Here is a 23,445-nt window from a genome sequence, read left to right as displayed (position 1 = left end):
TTGTATGTAATAGCACTTGTTTTATCTGTAAAAATTAATTGCTTAAATCGGATGAACATATATTTGAAGTAAATTTTATTGTTAAAGAAGCGTTTGCTGGCCCTGTTCAATGACATGAAAGTCTGGCACTTACACCACATAATTGTCGCACTACCTGATGTTATATAAAGAAGTATGATTAGGAGAATGTCAAGTTAATCTGTTTTGTCTTGTTTTTTTAATACACAAATGTTAAGCTGCTGTTGATTAATGCTTTTTTTAAAGGAAATTGAATTCTTCAGGGATGATACCAGTTGTTAATTATCTTTTTCATGCACCAGTCATGGATTAAACAGAAAATCTGTTGTTTGGCAGATTTCAAAAATCACGTATTCAATGTGGAAAAATCTATTTGGTCTGTGTAGCTTTAGTTAGATGTATTTCTTTTTGTCCTCCCAAACACAACACTGGTTTAAAAACTGAAGTAAGAAGGATGATTTTATTCTTACAAACTACTAATATTTCCCACATGTTAATCCAGATTGTTGGAATTAATTCCAACTGCTTTGGTGTTGTGAGCCGTTGAGAGAAGTAAATACATGATAGTAAATGTACATGCCTAAACATACTCAGGATGTTTGAAAATCCCAGATGTACTGAATATGTCACACCCTTTTTTTTCTTTTACTGCTGTCTTTGGCAAAAAAAAAATTTGCATTTTTTAACTTCTCATCCCACTTAGATGTATCTTGTTCATCCTGATTAGAAGTGGCTTGAGACCTGTTACTGTGTTTGTAAATTGCTTTCTACAGAGGGATCTTAGATTGCATAAATTCTCCAAATTTTATTGGAACTTAAATAAGTGATAAAGTTCTATTTTGCTTATAAGCTATTGAAAGAGATGTATAAGTCAGCCAAATGCATACCACTGTATGTGATGAAAACCAGAAAAGCTTAAGACAGGTGGAAGTATTGATAACATTAAGTGGCTTTCTAATTGTTGCATTTAATACCAAGTGTTTCAAGTGTATGATAGTGGTTTTTTTTATTTTCACAGCAATCCTTTCCGAAAAAGCTTCCAATGTCTCAATCAGTGCCTCAGATTTATATCCAGGTTAAGGAATTTATTTATGCAAGCCTTAAGTTTTCAGAGTCACTTCACCGCAGGTAAGCTTAAAGTATCAGGAATGTGACTATAAGGTAGCCTATAACTTCCAGGTGACCTAAGAATATCTATTAAATTGAAAATATATTTTCTTGTGTACTTGCTAGCTGTGCTTGTTTCATAGTTTACATACATAACTGTAATTTACACATATAATTCTTTATATTTATTCTATGATTCCTAGTGAAATACCATATATTTCGTATGTGTGTATATATATTCTATACAAGATGTGTATTGTATAGGAGGTAGCTTGGTGAAGGGGGAGGTAGCTTGGCATGTTAAGCAGTCTAAAACACTGCTGGGTTTTTTTTAACCGGTATTGACTGGTTTGAATATAGATTTTATTTATTTAACAAAGCATGAAAGATTTGGAAAATGTATTTTGATACTGACCATTTTAGAAATAATCGTGTAGCATCCCTGATGAGTTGAAACGGTCTTTCCCTTCTCAGTGCTCTGAGTTTCCTTAACAATTATTTCTCCTGCAAATGTGCTGCCTGCATGCTTATTCCCTCTTTCACCCCACTTTTTCTGATGGAAAACATCACAGTTCTTCCATTTCATTTCCTCTTGTGGCCTACAAAAGCTTGGTTGTAATTACAGAAAATAAGAATCATAGATCTGAAATTTGGAAGGTATTCCTGGCTGGTCACCCACTTCTGCACTGTTAGAGATGTAAATGACTCGCTTTCACACATTCTTAATTGATACTGTTTATAATTTACACGTACTAATGAGCACATGTTGACCTTGTCAGTAACTCATTAAAACCCACAAATTACTCTTTCCAAACTGCTGTGTCAATAAGCATGTCTGAAATCTAAAAATAACAGGTTTTGCTTCAGTGTTGAAAGTCAGTTAACAGATAATTTACTAAATGAAAGAGGTGTTCTGTGTGTTAGAACATGGAACACTTGTAGCAACCAGAAATTAAATGCATATTCTTAATTGCAGTTCTTAACATGGTAAGTTCCCTTTGCAGGGAAAAAATAAAAATATTAAATATTAAGTATTACTGTCAAAGTATTGTCATGTACAGCATAGTTATAAAAATATTTCTTTTCAGCTCAACAGAAATAGATGATATGCTCAGAAAATCTACAAATTTGCTGCTTACAAGAACGCTAAGTAGTTGTTTACAGAACCTAATTAAAAAACCTCATATAGGTTTAACAGAGGTAAGTTTTAAAACATATACTCAAAACTGTGGTTTTTAGGACAATTAGTGCTAAAACTATTCTTGTAAATGTAGATTTATGTAAGAAAAACAAGTAGTGCTTGCTTTAAGATTGAAAAATTAAAGTGGTGCAAGATGAAGCATAAAAAAGCATCAATATCTGTTCTATAAATAATACAACACAGTGTTGGGTCTAGTTGGAAGTGTGTTTACTCAGTGACGCCTTTTGAGAGAGAGATGACAATGTGAGAGTTCTGTCTCCTGTGTGATAAACAGAGATTTGCAAGAAATAAGCTGAAGACTCTTATTTCTTTGGTTGCCTACAGTGTGTGGTTCCTGTGTTCTGTCTAGCAATTAGTAGCACATTGTTGAGGTTTTTTACTTCCCATTAAAAACAAACCAAAAAAAAGTCAGGGAGGGGAGAGAAAATCTCTCACACATGAACTGTGGAAAGTTTCAGAGTAAACCTACCAGATCAAGAAATCGAAAATTTCAAGTGCACAGTAACACATGAAACTTTTTCTATAGTAATTGAAATTAAAATATTTTAGTAGGTTTGTGTATGTTGTTTCTTCATCAGGACTCTTGGTTTAGTTTGTTTATTGGAAAGAAGGAGCCGCGGTGAGACAGCGAGTCAGTCTGAACATTCAGTGCGGGGACAGGCAGTGTTGGCAGACAGCGGATACTCACTGAAACATGCTGAGAAGGACTTAGGCCGTTGCTGGTAGAGTAGTGTTATGTCATATTGAACGTTATTTTTAAACTGCAAGAACCTCTTGTATAGATGAAATCAAGAAGAAGATGATGAGGAAAGAGGTCTATAAATCATATATTGCCATGTTAGTAAGACAAGCCATACAATTTTTCTGAGGTGTAGCTTTCTATGTTCTCTAAATTGGTACAGACTTATATTCAAGGATATGAAAATAAACTCACTGGTATTTTTTAGAGCTATTTCATTGTCAAGTCATTAAGTTTTATGAGAAAAAATGTTTAAAAGAGAACACTTACTTTACCAAGCATTACATTAGTGTTCACTAAAGGAATGTTCAGTGAGAATTAAGATACAGTATACTGATACTTCAGTTACTACACAGTATGTACATTGTCTTATTTGTGAACTGAATTGAAATGTGGGTCCTGCTTATAAAAACATGTCGTGTACAAGCAGATTGTTACATTGTTGGGGGAGGAAGGAGTTGGTAACCTCATTTTTAAACTTCCTTAGCTTCAGAATGCACGATTCTGAATTTGATTATTTTTTTAATTGCAATAATTTTTTTAAATTTATTTTTATGGTACAAATCAGTGATTTGCTTTTGACGATATATTTTCCTTCATTTTCCCTTTTTAAATTCCAAAATATCAATTGGATTTATTTCACTGAGTAGTCTTCTGTAGTCTTCGTTTTTAAAACGGCATCATTTGTATGTAAACTGTAGTATTATTCCTTGGTGGCATTTGAAAGCAAACTGGAAAACTAACAGGTAATAGGTGGTAACCTTAAATACTGTAATTAATTTATAGTAGCGTTGTTGCTGAAAAAAGCAACCATTTACAAAATCAAATGAAAATGGGTGATACAAAAAGGATTTTTACAAGAATTTTTGTCTTTTATAGCTTGTTCAAATCATCATAAACACAACACACCTGGAGCAAGCCTGTAAATACCTTGAAGATTTTATATCCAACATTACAAATATTTCTCAAGTGACTGTTCACACTGCAAGACTTTATGGACTTTCTACATTTAAGGTATCATGTGTGTCATCCATTACATGATTAATTCTGAAAAGTTGTGTTAAAATCTGTGTAAGTAAAGCATTTTAAAACAAAAAGGGGTAAGGACTCCAAAACAATACCAAACTGTTAAGAATTCATTTGTAACACTCAGAAGATTACATTGGGGTTTATGTTTTTGATACGACCTGAAATGTCAGTAAGTGAGAAGCATTAATATTCGCTTTCAGATGCATCTTTTATTAAGTTACAAAATGACAAGCTAAGCGTAGCTGCAACAGAAAGTTTCAATAGATGAAGCTCCAATTTGTTTAATATATCTCCTTTATAAATGGAATTGAGCAAAACAGCCCATTTAATCTAAAATGTTTGTATTATTTATTTGCTTTTATTGTATGATAGAAATATTTTGTCGTATATTTTCAAATTCTGTAACTGAGTAATATAAAAGCAGTATTAAGAACGTGCTGCAAAGCATAAATTATTCAATTATCTTTTTAGAATTCATATCCTATTTACATGTCCTTTAAATTTATTTACACAATAATACTCGATAAAATGATCACTGGGAACTTGACTGTTTTCATAAATGCCATACATTTATGGCAACTGCTTATCTGCACAAACTGTATTTTCTCTGGCATTTTTCAGAAATGGCAGAAGTATTTAAGCTTAATCTTAAAAAATTGAAGTAAATCATTGGAGATGCATACTTAGTGTAAACAATTGTAATTTCAACAGTTATAAGCCAAGTATAAAATAACGCTAAAATAAAATGTATTCTAGTTTTCTTTCTGTATATGGCTCCTCATCTCATTAGTAGGTGAAGTTCTCCTATTTGTTCTTGCATTTGTCTGTATAAAAATTTTAAAGGATTTTGGAAAGAAGAAACTAAAGCAAAAGGCCCAAGTGACTTGTATAGTCATGTCTGATGGCTTTGGCAGAGCAAACCCCATACCCTCAGCTCTGAAGTCCCTCTCCACAATATTACTCAAAAGGCCTTAGTCCTTTTTCAGGTGTAAGGCAGACACGTACTTTTTATGAGAAATCTGCACATAAAAATTAAATTACCGAAGACAATTTACACACGTAATCTCAGGTAACTCAAGATGACTGAGATTTATCCCTAAGATAAATTAGTCAAAATTCTGATCCTTGCTCAGGCTGTTCTATGTCATAATGACTGTAGTAAGCTCTAAAACAAGATCCCAACAGCTGGACTAGCTAAGCTGAGCACAAAGATAGTTTGGTCTCGGGTGAGAAACCCTCCTGTGCTGTGCACTGGAGATGCTTAGAGATCCTTCATGCCCTGGTGGTATTTGAGTGCCACGTACTTATTTCAAGCACCAGATGGTTGTGTACATTGAAGAACCAAGATTTGGTATTCATATACATAAAATGTGGCAAATATTATTTTGTTGACTGAATCTGGTCGTGTAGCTTTTTTGATTTAGAACAGAAGCAAATGTGTGTGTTTCTGGGGTGGTTTAGTGTCTTCTTTGTGAAGAAAATATTCTTGTGATGTTACCTTGTGCTGTTAATTCAGCCAGTGCATTGCCACTGTAGTCACGAGGGGCTTCTATACAGAAAATTCTGAAAGAGAGACAAAACAAGTCATCAGGGATTCCAGAGCAGCTGCAACTTGAACTTTAGGTGTTTGGGGATTTTTCAGTGTGCACTGAAACAAAGGAGGGTGATTTCTTGTATTTATGGGATAAAGAGGACTAATCCTATTGAGAGTAGTCCTGTTTTCAGTACTTAATTTTTTTCTCTTGATATGTAGTCTATCCTATTATAATCTCCCCTTTGGCATAGATGTTAAAAGATGGGTGAAGTGGAATAAGACATCATCATTGCAAGATGTTTTATATTTCCATTTGATTGCCAACAGTTTTCCCATTAACTGTCATCTTTTTTGCTGAGGATTTAATGAATAAGGCAAGACAGAAATGTTTTGGCCTCGCAACTGTGGTTAGATTACCTCTGCCCTACCGGTAGTTTTACTGATTTTGCCCTGTCCTTGAGACTTAGGCTGCCTAGTGTGCTTGGTATGTACCAATAGTGCATGTGTGTCTTTGAATTTGCATATCTATAGATATTTTCTTGTATGACCAATCCATAATCTTTTTAACATTCAAATAAAACACTTAAAGCAGCCGTAGTCTTTGATTTCCTTAAGAGGTAAGATGTTCTTTATCCTCAAATTTAATTTAATAAATGCAGCTGAAAGTTTGCATTACGTTTCGTGCTGATTGCTAATGCTGTAAGTTATATTTAACTATCCTGTAAACTCTCTAAGTTTCATTGGAGGGAATCACCAACTATTACATCTGTGTTTAGTGAGCTTAGTGTCTATGCACTTTGGAAAAATACAGCATGAACACTGGCAGACATGTAAGAATTGTTTAAAAGTTTCTCTCCTGTCTCTTTCCATGGAGAACTTGTTAGCACAACATTCTCCACTTATAGCAGATAAATATTTTCTCATTAATCCCTCTTTTTTTTCCCTCTCTGTTTTAATGAAACAGAGCTTGCTGTTCCCCAACTGGGCCCTCACAGAGTTTGGTATGCTCTGCTGTTATTAAATTAATGTCCTGGTGGCAAATCATGTCACCTCCATTCTTTCTGAGTGGTCAAAAATCTCCTTTTATTAGCAGCATTGATCACATTTATATTCCATGAGATGATCTTAAAAGTACATTTACACTGTGTTTTTTTAACAGAAGCCTTCAGACTCATTTCATGGCTACTATTTTAGAGGGCTGTTTGTATATAAGATATATACGTATACTGATTTTAAGATGTTCTTCAAACACTCCATTGTTTCACAGGGGAGGAAATAAAAAAACAAACCCAGACTTTTTTCATTTTATCATATTGAAAAAGTGTGTATTTCAGTACTTATAGCCGTGTTTTCCAGCTTTGGGTGACTATGGCTTTCCTTTGTTTAAGTCGGCAGTCTCCCTAAGCATAAATAAATGTATTTGCAGATCTAGTTGACAGAAGTTTTTGAGCCCAGGGTCCCAGCACTAAGCTGTGTGATCACTGATGAAGAGCCAGATACACAGCGTCAAATCCTGTGCAGGGCTTCAGGACAGCCTCTGAGAAAGAAGCCATTTAATGAAACTGCATCATTTGCCCTTTTCACTTTTATAATGGGGGTAAATCTGGTGAGCTTTCAAAAGGTTTTTTTGATGCAATTCTGTCACCATGTTAAAAGAAGAGATGGAGTTAGTTCACCTGCTTCTAGGAGTCATCCCAAATCTGAATGCTGCCAACTCACTCTGGACTTGCACGTGGGATTCACAGTGCTGCTTCTCAGAAGTAACTTCTGGGTTGGAAATCGAATTGCTCGGCTGTTCACAATTATCTCTAGGAACAGAGCAACACTCCTTGCTTAAAGTACCGGGAGCATGCTGCTCCAGTTGTAACCCAATAACCAAAGCAACATAAAAGGTAGCCTAAAACAACCTTCCAGAAACAAAACCTTGAAGGACTAGTCTTGTCATTGCCAGTTACCAGAAGCACTTACCTGGTGAAGATGATACATCCGCTCCATAAATGATTTGGTTTTTAAACAAACAAAAACAAACAAAAAACCAGGCCATCACACTAAACCTAAGCAGATGTATTTGTAAGTCTTGTCATGATAGATTGTTGAAACTGAAGTCTCATTGGTAATTAAAAACTTTAAATGTAGACTTGACTTCAATTGAGTCTTTTATAGTCACAGCCATCTACAAAATTTTGGATGTCAGCATCTTATTTTATTTAACATGTTAACAGGTTGCCATATTCTTGAGTGTTGTATTGGGAGAGCTGTTTGGTGGAGGCTTTTACAAGTTGGTTGGGTAGTAAAAATACTATTTTGGGGGAAATGTGCTTTGCTATTTCTACCTGCCAGGGCCGCGTGCTTTCTTGCTTCCCCCTGGAGTGCCTCACGGCCTGAGGCCTGGTTGAAGACTGAGTTTGATGTGCTCTGTGTGATGCTGCCTTTAAGCTCAGATAATTTCCTTTTTTTTTTTTTTTTTTTTCCCTTTTTGCCTTTACTATTTACACCTTTCCTGAAGGGCAATGTTTTTGGACTGCTTTCTTCCAGAGGAAACTAGTGATGGGAATTTAATCCACTTTTATATTGTTCCAATGTATCCAGCCTACTTTTACTCTCTAAAAAACTTCAGCAGCTGACCAGTTCCCTTGGAAATCAAATGTCTTACTTGAATTATTGCTCAGAATCGGTGAAGAAAGTTTCATGTTGAACCCAAATTAGAACATAGAATTTATCAAATAACTTTAAGCTCCAGGCTGGTAAAAGCATGCCTTGCCAGGAGGAGACACCATATCAACCATCTGTACATAGCTCTAATTGGATCTGTGTGGATGTTCCCTAAACAAATAAGGCAGATAGATCTGCAGCGTAAACTCACTTCACATAAATTCCAGACTTTACCTCTTTACTGTTCCGAAAAGTGGAATCCAGAGGGTGGCAGGATGGGGTGGGAGGAAGCAGGGGAGTGCTCCGAGCCGCAGTGTGTGATGATTAGATATTTAGAGGAGGATGGAAAATGATGAGTATTCTTCAGATGTGCAGCTTTAACACATTATATAAAAGTCATACGATTGCTGGACCTCTAGCCATAACAGATAAAATAATTAGATTCTTTTAGTATTTTATATGTAAAAGAGGGCAAATAAAATTTGTGTCGGGGTTCATAGATTTGTAAGGCTGAATTAAAGGCTGTTGTTGTGATGAGAGTAAAGCAATTGCTTTGTTGCCAAATTCAAATTAATTTCATTTTTGTCTGAGAACTTAGATTATTCTGTTGGCATATTCTGTTATAAACACTCTTACAGTATGCATTATGGGAGTATTTTAAAAAACACAGTGTCAGACTTATTGTAAGACAGAAGTTAAAATACTGACTGAAGTAAAATATTTTTTGAATCTAAGGAAAACACAAGATTTTGGTTTCATTCATTAATATAATTTTATCTGCATTCTAATAATATTTTAGAATTCTGACAATTGCACTTTTTTTTTTCAGGATGCAAGGCATGCTGCAGAAGGAGAAATATACACAAAACTTAACCAAAAAATAGATGAATTTATTCAGATTGCTGATTATGATTGGACAATGTCTGAATCGGATGGAAGGGCCAGTGGATACTTAATGGACCTTATTAACTTTTTAAGAAGCACATTTCAAGTTTTTACTCATTTACCTGTAAGTGTTCAAAATTAAGTTAAATTTCAAACTATTGGAGCATTATTTTATTTTAAAATACTAAGATTTTGAAGATAGATGTGATAGATGTGATTTTTGAATTGTGCACATGCTGACAGAAGTATTTCTTAAATTTTTTTTTTAGTTCAGATATGTTTTCAGAGGTGTTTCAGTATGTTGATGATGCTTACCCATGGTAATACTTAGAATTACTTTCAAATACTTCAGTAATATTGTTAACAGCAGCTAATTTACAAATAGTGTAAGTACTCATGCAGTTTTCTAGAGCATCAGATGGCCTTTCTAATTAGCCATATTGGTTCTGTGTACATATGCACATGTATATTGATTCCAACAATGCAGAATTGGTGCAAATCCTGCATTTGTGCATGAGATTATGGATGTCTTGGATTCTCCGAGGTTGTGTTTAGCTAGATAGTTTTGATCATAAAAAGTAATTTGATTGTAGTTAATTGAGCTTTACTGAAATTAATCCTTGTTCATATTCAAATATATCCTGTGTAACTTTGTCCTGTGTAAAAGAGTACTGTTAACCTGTTTTATGCACTAATTATTACAATATTTTGTCTGATTTCCCCTTGCTTTAAGACAAAAAAGACTATTTCTAGTTTGATCTATCATCATAATAGCTTATGGCTTTATAAGTCTGGAGTAACTTCAATACATCTTTCAAGCTACATCTGCTTTTCATCAGCTTGTCCTTGTTTGCTACTGTCACGCTGATGTCTCAGTGCTTTACCCACATGCAGTGCCTATGAAGAATGAGTCCTCAGTGCAAAGAATGTTTTGAGACCCTGGTCTAGAAGTAGAGGATAATTTCTTTACATGCACAGCAAGGTGTTGAAGTTGCTGGCATAGTGGGTTTAGCTGGTCTTCCAAATCACATGTGAAGAGACAAAGACTCTGAGTCAAAGACTTAACCCACTCAAAATGTATCATGGAATATGGATGAGAATGTGACGTGTGAGGCATGTGCTCTGTGCCACATCAGTTGAGCAATTTTTGATAAAGAATAGGAAGTTTGTGAATTAGTTAAATTCATTGTAATTTAACATACAAAACAGTGTGAGCAAATGGCGCTGCTCTTCAGTGACCATATGGGAGTGACCAGTTGGGAGATATGCAGCTTCCAGTGAAGGATGTACAGAAGTCTGTCATGAATGTATGTTGTGATATAGTTCTTTGGAAATGAGCCACAGACAGAATGAAGTAGTATGTTAAGAGGGGTGGAAAGAAGAAACTGTGTTGTTAAGACTTGAAAAGTGTGAAAGGAATAGAAATACGTACCTTGGGGCACAAGTCAACCCTTGGAGAAAGGTATTTCCTATGAAGAGGTTAATTGGTAATTTCAAACTCTTGTCAGGTGACAGGCAGGATGTAGAACCACATGGACAACTAGTTTGGTCTGGCAAGAGAGTTCTTGTAATTTTTTGCTTACCCTGTGTACTACTCGCTATTGTGGTTTGGCCAATTGTAGAAATATACAGTCCTAAGAATGTTGTTGCGCATGAGCTGTGGAAGTTGTATGAAAATGTGTACACCATCCATTATGGTGATTCTGGTTAGATTTGTAATACTAAGCTGTTTTCATTAAGAGAAAATTTATAGCAAATGCATTTTCAAAGATAAGCCCAGAACTACGTTCTGTAAGTCATTAAAATAGTAAGTCCTTTGGAGTGCTAAACTACACTAGATTCTCATATGTGCCATAGTTAAGATTTGGAATCATTTTAGTGTTCATTAATGGATTATTCCATTAATGTCACAGTGTAATTTCTGTAATAATTTTTGTATAGCTGTCAGAAACATTCTGTTGCTCAAAATAGTTTCTCGGAACATTTTTTGTAATTAAAAATGACAAACCAAAGCCCTAGCCACTGGCCATAATTTTTGTAAGAAGTAGTGCAGGACAAGTAGAGAAATGTCTTCCTCCCTTAGTGTGCCCAATCACGTTAGAGGGGCTTGTGCCAGGGTTGGGGGCATTAGTTGGCCACACTAGTTCTCTATAGGCTCATTCAAGGGTTGCTGGCTTTCTCTTTGATATTGTTTCGAACTCTAATCTTCTTGTAGAATTGCTATGATACATTCATTAATGATTTTTTGTTGCGGTCATTTGGTTCCTGTCATTAGAGCCTTGTTTTATTTCAGCTGTATGTGTGAGCTGTGTAATGCACCGGGATGTGTCTGCTTTCATACTTCCATGTGGGGATATACTGAAGTATTTCTGTAGCAATGTAGATGTAACTTTAAAAAATACATTTTATGTTAAATATCCATTTTATGCAATTTGTATTATTTTTATTGGAACATTAGAGATCTAAATCTAGTAGACCATGATCTCAGTTTTACTGAACCTGCATATTTCGTGGCACAACTTAGTTGGGGTCTGGTATCTCCATCTAATCACTGGAGACACCTTGCATCTCTGAAGCTTTTTTTTTCCTCCTAAGTTTTACATCTTAGTTTTCTCCTTTGTACATGTGCACTATACTTAGGAAACAGTTTGGGAAAATAAAATATCTTCATTCCACCCTCCAGTTATGTTACCATTAGATTTATGTTAAAATGTATTAATGGGTCATGTTACGTTTAGATTCTTACTGTCCTGAGCAATTCTAAGTCTTGCTTGTAAAATGCATGTTAACGTTATGTTAATGTTTACCAAGGCAGTAAACATGGCATTTATTTTTTAACCTAAATATTTTGGAATTTATCATTTCTTATAATGAAAACTTCCTGGAAAAGCATATCAACAAATACTTTGTCACTTGAAGTTTGCTATTTTGATGTTTTGGCATATAGTTCCTAATTACAAAAAACACATTATTGCTGAATTAGTATTATTTACATTATAATCTCCTTATTATGCCTCAACAAAATACTATATAAGTTCACAGGCTTAAAAGAAATAATTTAAGGAATTAAGCAGCTGTAATTGTTCTTTTTGGAAGCTTTTCCTCCTTACCTTTTATTGCTACCAATTTTTTATTCTTTTTTTTTTTTTTTTTTGGATGTTGACAGTACATCTTAATTTTTTTGTTTTGATTGCCTTACTGGTTTCCTTCTCAGAATAACAACAATGACCATGCAGCTATGTCGGTAAGTAAATGCAAGATGAAGAAAAGCATGTGAACTGCAAAACTATGAACTGCCTGCAGGCTTATTGCTTCAGTTTTTAATCGTTTAATAAAAAGACCCTTCTGTTTCCCTGATGACTTGCTGCGTACTTTGTGTAGTTGCATGCAGGGATCAGGTTAATTACTAACATTGGGCTTTCGTACACTGGGACAGCAGGAGCCCTAAAAACCTTGCAGAAGGTTGGTGGGGTGTGCCTTGTATCCCAAATGAGAGAATTTAGAGGAGTCTGTGAGACCTTTTGGAAGAGAGGTCAGGTATCAAAGTGCGGCTGTGAGACACGCATACAGAATAAGGGTAGACTGATAGAATGAAGAGTCAGGGCTGTGTCTGCCTGGCGTCAAGGGAATGTGTGCGCTTGAATTTATTTTTTTTTAAGAAGGTGTTGGATTGCATTGAAGAATTCTTCCAAGCCCTGATTATTTTCAGATCATCAATTTTTGTATAAGGAGTTTATTTTGATTTGGCATAAGCATTTCCATTATAATAAAAGTGTTGAAATTAATATTAATCTGTTAAGAGTGGCTTCCGAATACCACATTTCTGAACTTACTTTACTGATTTTCTCTAATAACTCTAGTGTAGTTGAGTCCTGTTGCTGTACACTGCGTAAGTGAACAGATGTACACTGCGTAAGTGAACAAATGTACACTGTGCTGTCCACTGTTTAACTGAATGAATGTCCAAGGCACTTTGAGTACACAGTGTGGGAATAACCCTGTTCATTGCTACAATCTGGAAAGCAGTTGGCTGAGTAGTAGCTCTCTGGGTCTGGAGAGAGGATCTAGCAGTGGGCTTCCAAGTTGCTGGGAGCCTGGAGCACATGAGTTACAAACGAAAGTTTAGGGAGGTGGATTATTTAATCTGATAAAGAGAAGGCTGGGGGGAGACCTAATGGCAGCCTACAAGCTCTTGAAGGAAAGATACAAAGGTGATGGTGCCAAACTCTTCTTGATAGGACTGACAAATTCACGGATGGCTGTGGTCACAGGTAGAAGCTTGGAAGAGGAAGCTTTGACGTTAGGGAAAAAGTCTGCATGAGCAGAGCAGTGCCGTGTGGGAGGAGGTTACTCAGTGAGGCTGTGCAGTTCCCATCCTCGGCTGATTTGAAGGCTCCGTCAGGAAAAGGAACAATAGATTTGAACTACTGTTGGCAACAGTTCTGCTCCAGGAGGCTGGACTAGATGACATCGGTGGTTCATTCCAATGGACATTTCTGTGATTTGAATACTAAGGCTCGTGTTGAACTATCAAGCTATTAAGTGTAATGAGTACTAGGGATACTTAGTACTTTGTGTGGAAATATTTCCCATTAATGTTGAATAGGTGTCAGTGTGATGGTTGTGTCGTGACCAAGCACTGCCAGAATTTCAGAGATGCAGAGCACAGAGGCTTTGTTGCTTTTGGGGGGTTATAATTTGTGATTCACCCAGCTTTTAATGTTTCTGTTTTCTAAAGTCACAAGAGTTTAGTCTTTTGAGATTATTGCTGTTCTCATATTCTTTTACATCCCATTTAAAGTTTGTGTTGCAGTTTGTAGTGCCACTAGATACTTCGAGTGAATGAGCAAATTAAAATTTTGTTGTACAGCCACTAATCTCATTAAGTCAATTGAGTGATCAAATTTATTATTAAGGACCTGAATTTTTTTGTTTTCGTTTTGAAAAGTTAAAGAAAAATCAAACCTTTTCTTTTCAGATTACTTAATTTGAAATTATAGAGGGTGTGTATACAAGCATTTTTCATCTAAGTTTAGAATTACCTGAAGTTTTATTCTAGAAATGTGTTTTGTCAGTACAGTCAGTATAGGACAAGTCTTCAGAAAAGTGACTATTGAAAAGTAACAGTTACAAATTACTTTCAAGTGGATGTTTTTAATTATTTTTCAGTAGAATTCAGCGCAGAGACTGGAAGTAAAATTGAGTCTTAAAAATTGTATTCGTTTTTTTTAATGTACTTGGGTTTTGTCAGTAGTTCAAAAGTTGGGTTTTAGTCCTGATATTAAGTCATGCCATGCTTTGGTTATTATGATTGATAAAATCTGTATGCTTAGTTTATTTGCATTTGCAGAAAGTTTTTCATTATGTCATTTCATATTGTTAAATTAATTTTTCAGCTTCTTAGATGTAAGGGATAAGTTTTGTTATTTCCTTTCATGCTGAGGATGGCAGTTTGTGGTGTTTTGTTGTTTCTGTGATTGGCAGTAAAACCCTCATTTCAGAGCTTGGAGTAAGGGTGAAGGGGTGGTGGTTTTCTGCAGCTATATTCAAAAACTGTCAATCAACAGCCTCCACAGGCTACTTAGAGAATGGATTTTCTTACCCGTTTCTCCAAATGCTGCCTCATGCTGTCTTTGATTGGCACAGCCTGGCAGGGAGGATGGATGAATCTGTCACTGGTGGGTTAATTGCGTTACTGGTCTCAGCCTGACATCAGGTCTTTGACTCCTAAGTGGCTCAATACAAAACAAATTAGCAGATTGTAGTCATATTTCTCATTCTATATGCTTTGACTTTGTTGAATGCAGTCCATAAATCATATTGACTGACACTATAGTGAATGATGAAAGCTGCCTTTGAGACAAGCGAGTGTGAGTCTTAGAAAGCAGCACGGCGAAGGTGCCGTGGAGGATGCATATGCCTGACCCTTTGGGAGTTTCCTAGGAGCCAAATGTCTCTTCGCTGCAATTGTTCTTAGGAGAAAAGCTTTTGGGTCCTATAAAAAAGGATTTAATATGTCAGCAGATTCTCTTTGCAAGCTCCTTTGAAATATAAGAAGTTTGTCTAAGGGTTTTCTCTTTTTACAAACTTGTATTTCAGAAAAACGTGAAGGCTGGCTGAAAAAACAGTTGCCTTTACCACTGTTAGCAGGTGGTTTTGCTTATAGAATAGAGTCCTTGTTTCGTAAACTTTACATTAGTTGCCTGGAATAATAGGTTTTGTAGGCAGCAGCAATTAGCATAGGCACGGGTGAGATAATGGTAGTGTCTCCAAATGGGAGGCAACTGGAGCGAATGTGAGAAGCCTGCTGCATCTCTGCATGCTATTAAATATAGGTATTTAATTCCTAGATACAGTAACCACAGCAATCCCCCTTAAAAATAATCATAGTAATTAAAAAAACCCAAACTGACAAATAATAAACATTAAGAATGTTTTAAAACTAACTGAGCATTGTTTAATTCTGGAAAATAAATGTGTTATTGCTGTGTTCACGAATCCTTGAATTTCCTCTTCAAAATGCACTATGAAAAAATGGCAAGGAATTGATAAATTGGTGGATGGTGGAAATTTGGAGAGATATTTTTAACTAGATTTAATTTGTCAAGCACGAATTTGAATTTCATGTTTTTCTGAATATTCTACATCCAACATATTTTGAACTGAGAAGAACTGAATTTTGAAGAGGAGAACAGTAATGTTCACATTTCTTTCAGTTAAAATTCAGCATTTTGATTGATATACAGTTTTGTTTTTTCTCTAGATTTAAGAAAATTGAGTGATTGTATTAAGTATAAACCGTGTTTAGTAAACTTGTTGATATGTCAAGTGAACAATAAGCCTGTAGTTCAAGTTACATAGTTGGAAATAGTTCAAATGTTAGGATGTTTCCATTTTATGAAATTTTAAAATAAGCATTAAATATACATGTATTGATACTTATTTAAAGTCCAAGTGGCTTCTACCATGTCATTTCTGCATTGCAACCATTCTCTTGTGCTCCAGTACTATTGATATTTGCCAGATTTTAACAGTTAATTACAGATGCTTGTCAGAAAGATGAAATTCTGTGTTTTATTTAAAAATAATGGAAGAGTACACATTGTTTGCATATAAAATAAATTGAATGTTAAAATTTTTCTTGACAACCTATTAATCTGGTTGAACTTTTATTACATTATAGTGGCAGCATAAATAGGACATGGAGCTGATTTGATGGAGCAGTACATTAAACAAAGATGCACTGGTTGTTCCATTAAATCAAAATGACATTTCCATTAAGTATATCAGACCTACTACACTGTAATTAAATGAACTGTGGCCCATTGATTCGCCTTCTCACCTCATTTTTTCACCCTTTTTTTTTCCTCTTCTTTTTTTCCATTCATATTGATATTGTTCCACTCGGGGAATAGAGCTGCATGTCTCCCAGGGTAATTACCATTGGGTTTGGGAGACTTTTAAGCATGCTGTTCTTGCATTGTTTCTTACATTCCTCGTTGTCAGTTCATCTATTTTGGTCAAAAACGTTATTTGCTTTTCTGAGATTTTCAGTTAAGAAACTGACATCTCATTTTAGATATAAAGCTCTTAACAGTTCAAAGTGTCCTGATGCTAAAGAGGTATTAGCAAAAGCCATTTAATGTTTCAGTGTGACATGTGAGGAGAGTGAACAATTTCCATTGTATTGTTGACATTTTAATTATGTTTTAACAAAGAACGGATTTTTCAATTACTAAATATTTAGGGCCCGATTTGCTTTTGTTACATGTATATATGACAATTCAGTGATATGAGCAAGTTGTTTTATGAAGGGCAAAATCTTGCTCTTCAGATGCTGGAGCAGAACTTTCCAAACTTTTTGGAACAATGAACTGCTGTCTATCCTTACCATTTTTCATTGCTTACACGAGTTTCTGTGAGTCAACAGTGAATTGATCAACCTGACTTTGCAGAAAGCAGCTGGGGAACCATTGCTTTAGAGAAATAGGTGTCATCACTTTACTGATGGATATAAGTAAGGCGATAGTGGCATGTGCTCCAGTAGGTGTATTATGTAATTGTTATTTCATTTGTGTAAACATGTTCATAGTTAAGTATGTTTCAAATGATATTGTAACATAGACATCAGTTGAGAAGCGTGGTTTAAGTACATTAAACTACAGAGATTCATATAATTGCATTTCAAAGCCAAAATCACTCTGCTCTAAAAGATTGCAGTGCTATGAATAGCACGGTGCCATCTGATCGGGTATCTGATCTGAATTGGTTTTCTTAATTCTAAGGTAGAATTTCCATATATTTCAATTTTTCTGTACTAAATTTTTAATAATTTACTAAATTAATGTCTGATGTTGTGCTTTGTTTTTTAGTCTCATATATGGAAAATTATTTGTCTCAATTCCATGTACGTTGTCAAGAAAAATGTTACTGTGATTGGAAAATCATTTTTATTTTGTACAGCAGAGGACTACATTTCATTTTGTCAGTAGTTGATTACTGACAGCACTGATTTATTAAGCACCTGTAAAGATGATTGATCAGCATGAATACTTTAAATAATTTTACAACAAGCATTGAGGTGGAATTCAAGCAATTGAAGTGCAAATAATTAGCACAAGCTGTTATGAGAAATGCCCCAATGAAAGCAATGGTTTTGGGTTATATAAAGTTTGGGGTTTTTTTTACTGACTGCTGTTAAAAATATTGTTAAAAATATTTTTGTTATATTCTTGTTTTCATTCTGAGTTAAAAAAAAAAATCCACATATGCTTCAGCAACTTAGATTGTTATTATTTTGGAAATGTTACTGTATTTATGAAAACAGTTGGATTTCTGAAAGAAATATCAATAATTGCTTTAACATATATTTAATTTAGCCCCCTAATTGATTTAGTAGAAACAAAGCTAATGGGTCACACAAATAACAGCAAGCGTGATCTTTTTCCTTCTAATCTAAGTCCTGCATCATTAAGACTTTGAATGTATATTAAAATCAATTAAAATAACCAATTCTTTAGTGATGTACTGTTTGTTTCTATCTTAAAACCTGTTGCTCTTTCTACTAGGGAAAAGTGGCCCAGACAGCCTGCATGTCAGCCTGCCAGCATCTTTCAACATCCCTAATGCAGATGCTACTGGACAGTGAATTAAAACAAATAAGCATGGGAGCAATTCAGCAGTTTAATTTGGATGTGATACAATGTGAACGTAAGTAGAAGTTCCAGTATTCCTGTCTGTATCTTTCTTAACATTGCAATAAAGTTCTTTAATGTAAGCCATATAGGTATCTTTTTCCTGCAAAATCTTTGTCTCTTAAACAGCAACAAAAACATTACAGCACAGCTTCTTATAAAAGTATTTATGAGTAAGTAGGTTAACATTTCTGGGAAATTTTTAAATGAAACTTTTCTTTTAACTCGGGTATGCAATTGAAACGTGTATCTGTTGTTAGCCCTAATGGGATCATAATTGCTATATCCAGTAACAAATATTATAGTTTAGTACAAAATTGCTCAAAACCACTACATAAATATTATGCTTTTATAGTTGAAGGGGAAAAAAAAAAAGTCAAATGTCTGTGAAATGTTACTTTTCCCACTTGAATTTATTTATTGATAATGTGCTGTTACTTGGGTTTCCTCCCTCCTAGAATTATTACAGCCTTACTCACTGCGCAGAATAATAGTACTAACTTAGTAAACGTCAGATGTTGTTTTATTCTCATTGTTCAAAGTATGACATCAGAATGATTTTACAGAATAAGTGGTTCAATCCAGCACTGAAGGTGGGATTAATTTCTTCGTGTATTCGGTGGTGCTCAGCGCTGAGGGTGAGCCGCTTATCTGTGTGAAGGAAGTTACTTCTGTAACATTGTTATGATATGAATAGGTTTTAGGTCTGGTGTTATAGCTCGTGACTGGGATACAGTGAAAAGGCGCACTAGGGGTTTTTTAATACATATTTTTAGATTTTTATGCTCTGTTTTTTTCAAAGCATCTTTCCTCATATGTGTTTGAAGGAAAAGTCTCGATGATTTTGGTGATGGCTTAAAATGGGGCAGTTCTGCAAGTCATATCCTGAGGTTTTCAGTTTGGACATGTGAAAAAATTGATGACTACCCAGTTAGCAGCCACCTATGGGAAATGGGAAATTTGATTTCAAACAATTTGGTTAGCATCACAAAGAGTTTTGTTGGGAGCCCAGAGACAGGGTTAAGGGGCATTTTTGACATTTTAATCATATACTTGTCTTTCTTTCTTTCTCCTGCCTTATTTGTTACATTCCAGCTAAACTCTGTAACAGCTAGAGCAGGAACCTTTCTGACAGTCCTTCATTATACAGCCTTCATGCCTGTCAGTGCATGGAATAAACTGATGGGGTAATCAGAGTCTGACTGAAAAAATGCTTGTGATCATGACATTAAAGTTTGTCTCCTGATTGCCCAAGTTGGCTAAACAGATCATGGTTTGACTTTTTGTTAACTTTTGGTACACTTGCTGTTGCAAATTTAACAGTGTTCTTTTCAAGTAGGTGGGTAGGGATATGTGTATGTGCATTTGTTTAGTTTCTCAGATGTGAAGAAAATCCCAGTTGTAGAAACAGAAATTCCATAGTATTCGTAATACTGACACCATAATCATTCATCTAGACAAGATGAATTGGTAAACCTACTGCACAGTCATCTGAACAGTGAAGAAAGCTTGCCCACTACCATGTTGTTCGGTTTCTATTATTTCAGCTATCATCTGTGAACAACACAGTACTTCACTACTCTGTACATGTTAACCGATTCACTGTTTCACTCAGGGATTTCTAGCAGTACAGGGGAAAAATTGCATGCCTTGCAGGTGACTTTCACAGTGTGAACAGCATGTTCACAGGAAAGTAATGAGAAGTCCCAATGGGTCCAGCTGTCATTTGGTCTCTGGGATCTTTTCAGACCTATTTCCTTGCAGCCTTTGCCCTATTTTGTACCATCCTAATTTCTATTACCGCTCTTTTGCCAACTTTGGTTACTGCACAGTGGAAACTTCAGTCAGTGAAGAGACATTAGTGGAGTTTTCATATAATCTAACATTACAATATTTCATTATTTTAAGAGTAAAGTATAACCTTAGACAACATGTTTTGTTATAAGTAGCTGTTACACTGAGCATATGGCGTGGACAGAGCATGGGAAACCTGGGGCAAAAATTAGAACATTTCAGAAAACCAGTAACTTAAAAACTGAAAATGCATTCTTTCCACCACCGTGTAATTTCTAGCATCAGCTGTACAGATGCAAGTAGAATAGATTTTAATTCATCCTTTCTGCAAAGCGCATTAGAAAAAAAATTGGTTTTGTGCAGAAGCACTTGGGGTAGTTTAAGTACAATTAGGGAAGCTTGTCAGAATAGCACATTGCAACAAATGACATTTTACAATCTGTGGATCAGCACAAGATTTTGCTCAGAGACTGCTTTGCTGTTGTGGTTTCATTCATAAGGTCCATCACGGGCACATTCTGGGCCTCACTGTGATGTCTGTGATTTATGTTCTTGCTCGTCACCCTCCCCCAGCTTTATTCTTTGACACTTTGGGATTAATGGATACGACAGTGACATTTCAATTAGTGCTTAGAGTGTGTGAATAACTCACAATTGCTGGGTAGTTTCCTACTGTATTGCATACATGGGTTTGACATTTTACTTATACAATGGAGTATACTCAGATGCGTTTTGAACTACGGAGTTATGTGAGATGTTGAAAATTATGAATATCTGAAGATAAATTTTAAAAAGTTCTTGGCAATATTCTAGATATTTATTCTGATCTTTAACGTTGTGTTTTTATTATTTCTAATATGAACTGAAGGAGATCTAAATAAAAGCAAGGAAATGCGATTACTTGACAAATTGTTTTTCTTTTCTGTTAAAAAGCAATCAACAGTCCAACAAACAACCCACCAATCTGTTAATGAACAGCAATCTGTTAAAGTGAGTAAGTGCTGAAGTTCTTAGTCATAGCAAATAGCTAGAATGATAAGTGGACTTCCAAGAAAGGAAGGTGGAAGGGAAAGAAGGGATCTTGTGGTGAACTCTGGGATTTCATTATCCTGCATTGCATTTCTCTGCAAAATACCTAACTTCAAGAAGCAGACCAGAAAATCTGAAAGTATCTGGTACTTCTGTTCAAGAATAGGAATGGTGGTCTTCTCTGATTTTTTATATATATATATATATATATATATATATATATATATATATATATATATGTATGTGTGTGTGTGTGTGTGTGTATGTGTGTGTACATAAAAGGTGTGAACTTCTTGCTCTGCTTCTAATAAGTTTTTTGTTTTTTTTTTTCCAAACATTCCAAAAGCTTTCAATTTTATTTCAGTATGTCTTGTTCTAATTGAAGTATTTTTCCAGTCTCTCTACATATTTTACAACTTAGTGCAGTGTACTACCTCTGTATTTTACACCAGTCTTTCTCACTGGTGATCTCCCACAAGGACGATTGGGATTCTTAGGATCATATTCATAAAAACAGAAAAATATTAGGTCACATTGAATAAAACCCAAAGAAGAGTCTTTTGCCTGAACATTGCATTTCAGTCTCCTGAGGAGGGAAATAGGTTGGGCAGGAGAGGCATCTGGCGTTTCTTGAAGACGAAATTGGAATGTGGGTTGCTGTGTCTCACTTTGTAACAAGCAAGGTGTACATAATAGAAAATGAACTTTTCAGAGACATCATCAAGATCTAGATATCTTACATCAGCATTTAGTTAGGGAATTAGAACTTGTCAGAAATTCTAATTGCTGGAAAAGTTATCAATATTTTTTCTAATTTATGTATTTTAACATAGCTGAATTGTGAGACAGGATTAATTGGCAGAAGGAGGTGTGATGCAGTGGGCATCCTTCTTCACAGAATCACAGAATGTCAGGGATTGGAAGGCACCTCAAAAGATCATCGAGTCCAGTCCCCCTGCTGGAGGAGGAACACCTAGATGAGGTTACACAGGAATGTGTCCAGACAGGTTTTGAATGTCTCCAGAGAAGGAGACTCCACAGCGTCCCTGGGCAATCTATTCCAGGGTTCTGTCACCTTCACTGAGAAGAGGTTTCCTCTCAAATTTAAGTGAAGCCTCTTGTGTTCCAGTTTGAACCCATTACCCCTTGTCTTACCATTGGTTGTCACTGTGACATGAATCTGTGCAAGGATGAAAAGGTTTTGGCTCTTGCCTGTAATGAGCATGGATTAACAGAGAATTAGCACAATGCAGGATGCAGTGTACCTTCCTACCCAGCCCTATGCAGGGATTGCTGCCAGTTTTTTTACTTCTTTGTCCTCTGTGTGGAGAGCTGTCGAGCAAGAGAGATCTTGATCCGAGTGCTCTCTATTGAGCATAGGTGAAGCTTCCCTCCATCCTACATGAAGGTGATCTCCAGGTGGGCATGCCAGAAGCTGAGGAAGCCAAATCCTGGTTTTTTTCCTTGAAAAGACACAATACTCTCCTCGGGAGGTGGCGGGGGGTCACTTTACCTGCCTCCTATCCCATCTGGGAAGCCAGGTTAACTTAGCTCACTTGAGACCATCCTTCATCTGCCGGTCACATATGGCAGCACGGGAGTGAGGGCAAGCGGGGAGACGTCCCCAGTCTGGGGGCAGGGCTGGGGCTCTGCCTGGCCAGCTGGCAGCTCCCCCAGCGCCGCTCCCCTCCAGGCGTGTTTGAACAGCTGGAGCCTCCAACAGGGCTGCGAAGTGGCTGCGGTTGCTGAAATAGTCGCCTGATTCTCCACTTTGCCTTTAAAAATACAGTTGTAGCTTTGCTGTCCTGCTGGTGAATCAATGCTATGAGGCTAAAGTAAAACTGTCCTAATTTAGCTTTTGATCCAAAGTCTGGACTCTGTTTTTTTAATTTCTGTCATTGAGCTGCAAAACTATTTGTCAGGAATTAGGTACAGAATTCCCAGACCAACAGAGGCACAATCAGGTGATGCCTAAAAGATGGGGTATTGAGAGAATAAAATTAAGAGACCTACTAATAAATCTAGAAATGTGTAGAAATTCAGAACAATTTAGAATTAAAGATGTCTGAAATTCCATTTTAGCAGACACAGCTTTTTTTCTTAAGGTATCTATTAATACATATATACATCAATTCACATATATCCAGTATACAAAATGTAATGAAAAAATCAAAGCTAAGCATTCAAAAGAAAATGGACTGAAATAATCTTTACAATATTTATATTTACCATTCTTTTGTATGTGTTACCTCCCAGCCTGTTT

General features: G+C 35.7%; 1 protein-coding gene across 2 annotated transcripts in view; it reads left to right on the top strand.

Moving 5' to 3' along the window:
• The window catches only part of EXOC6 (exocyst complex component 6), a gene marked incomplete at its 5' end in the record, with an annotated part of 91,646 nt that overhangs the window by 39,924 nt on the left and 28,277 nt on the right, over positions 1-23,445 (top strand). The window contains 6 exons of one of the 2 annotated variants that reach the window (XM_080348070.1): positions 1,037-1,146; positions 2,214-2,325; positions 3,945-4,079; positions 9,110-9,289; positions 12,380-12,409; positions 18,234-18,375. In XM_080348070.1, the coding sequence (XP_080204196.1) occupies positions 1,037-1,146; positions 2,214-2,325; positions 3,945-4,079; positions 9,110-9,289; positions 12,380-12,409; positions 18,234-18,375 (709 nt within the window). Of the gene's footprint in view, positions 1-1,036; positions 1,147-2,213; positions 2,326-3,944; positions 4,080-9,109; positions 9,290-12,331; positions 12,414-18,233; positions 18,376-23,445 lie in introns of those variants that run through there. The other variant, XM_080348071.1, reaches the window with a different exon arrangement.

Source organism: Nesoenas mayeri (assembly GCF_963082525.1).
Source record: "Nesoenas mayeri genome assembly, chromosome: 7".
Classification (NCBI taxonomy): Eukaryota; Metazoa; Chordata; class Aves; order Columbiformes; family Columbidae; genus Nesoenas; species Nesoenas mayeri.
This window is presented reverse-complemented; position numbering and strand designations above follow the sequence as displayed.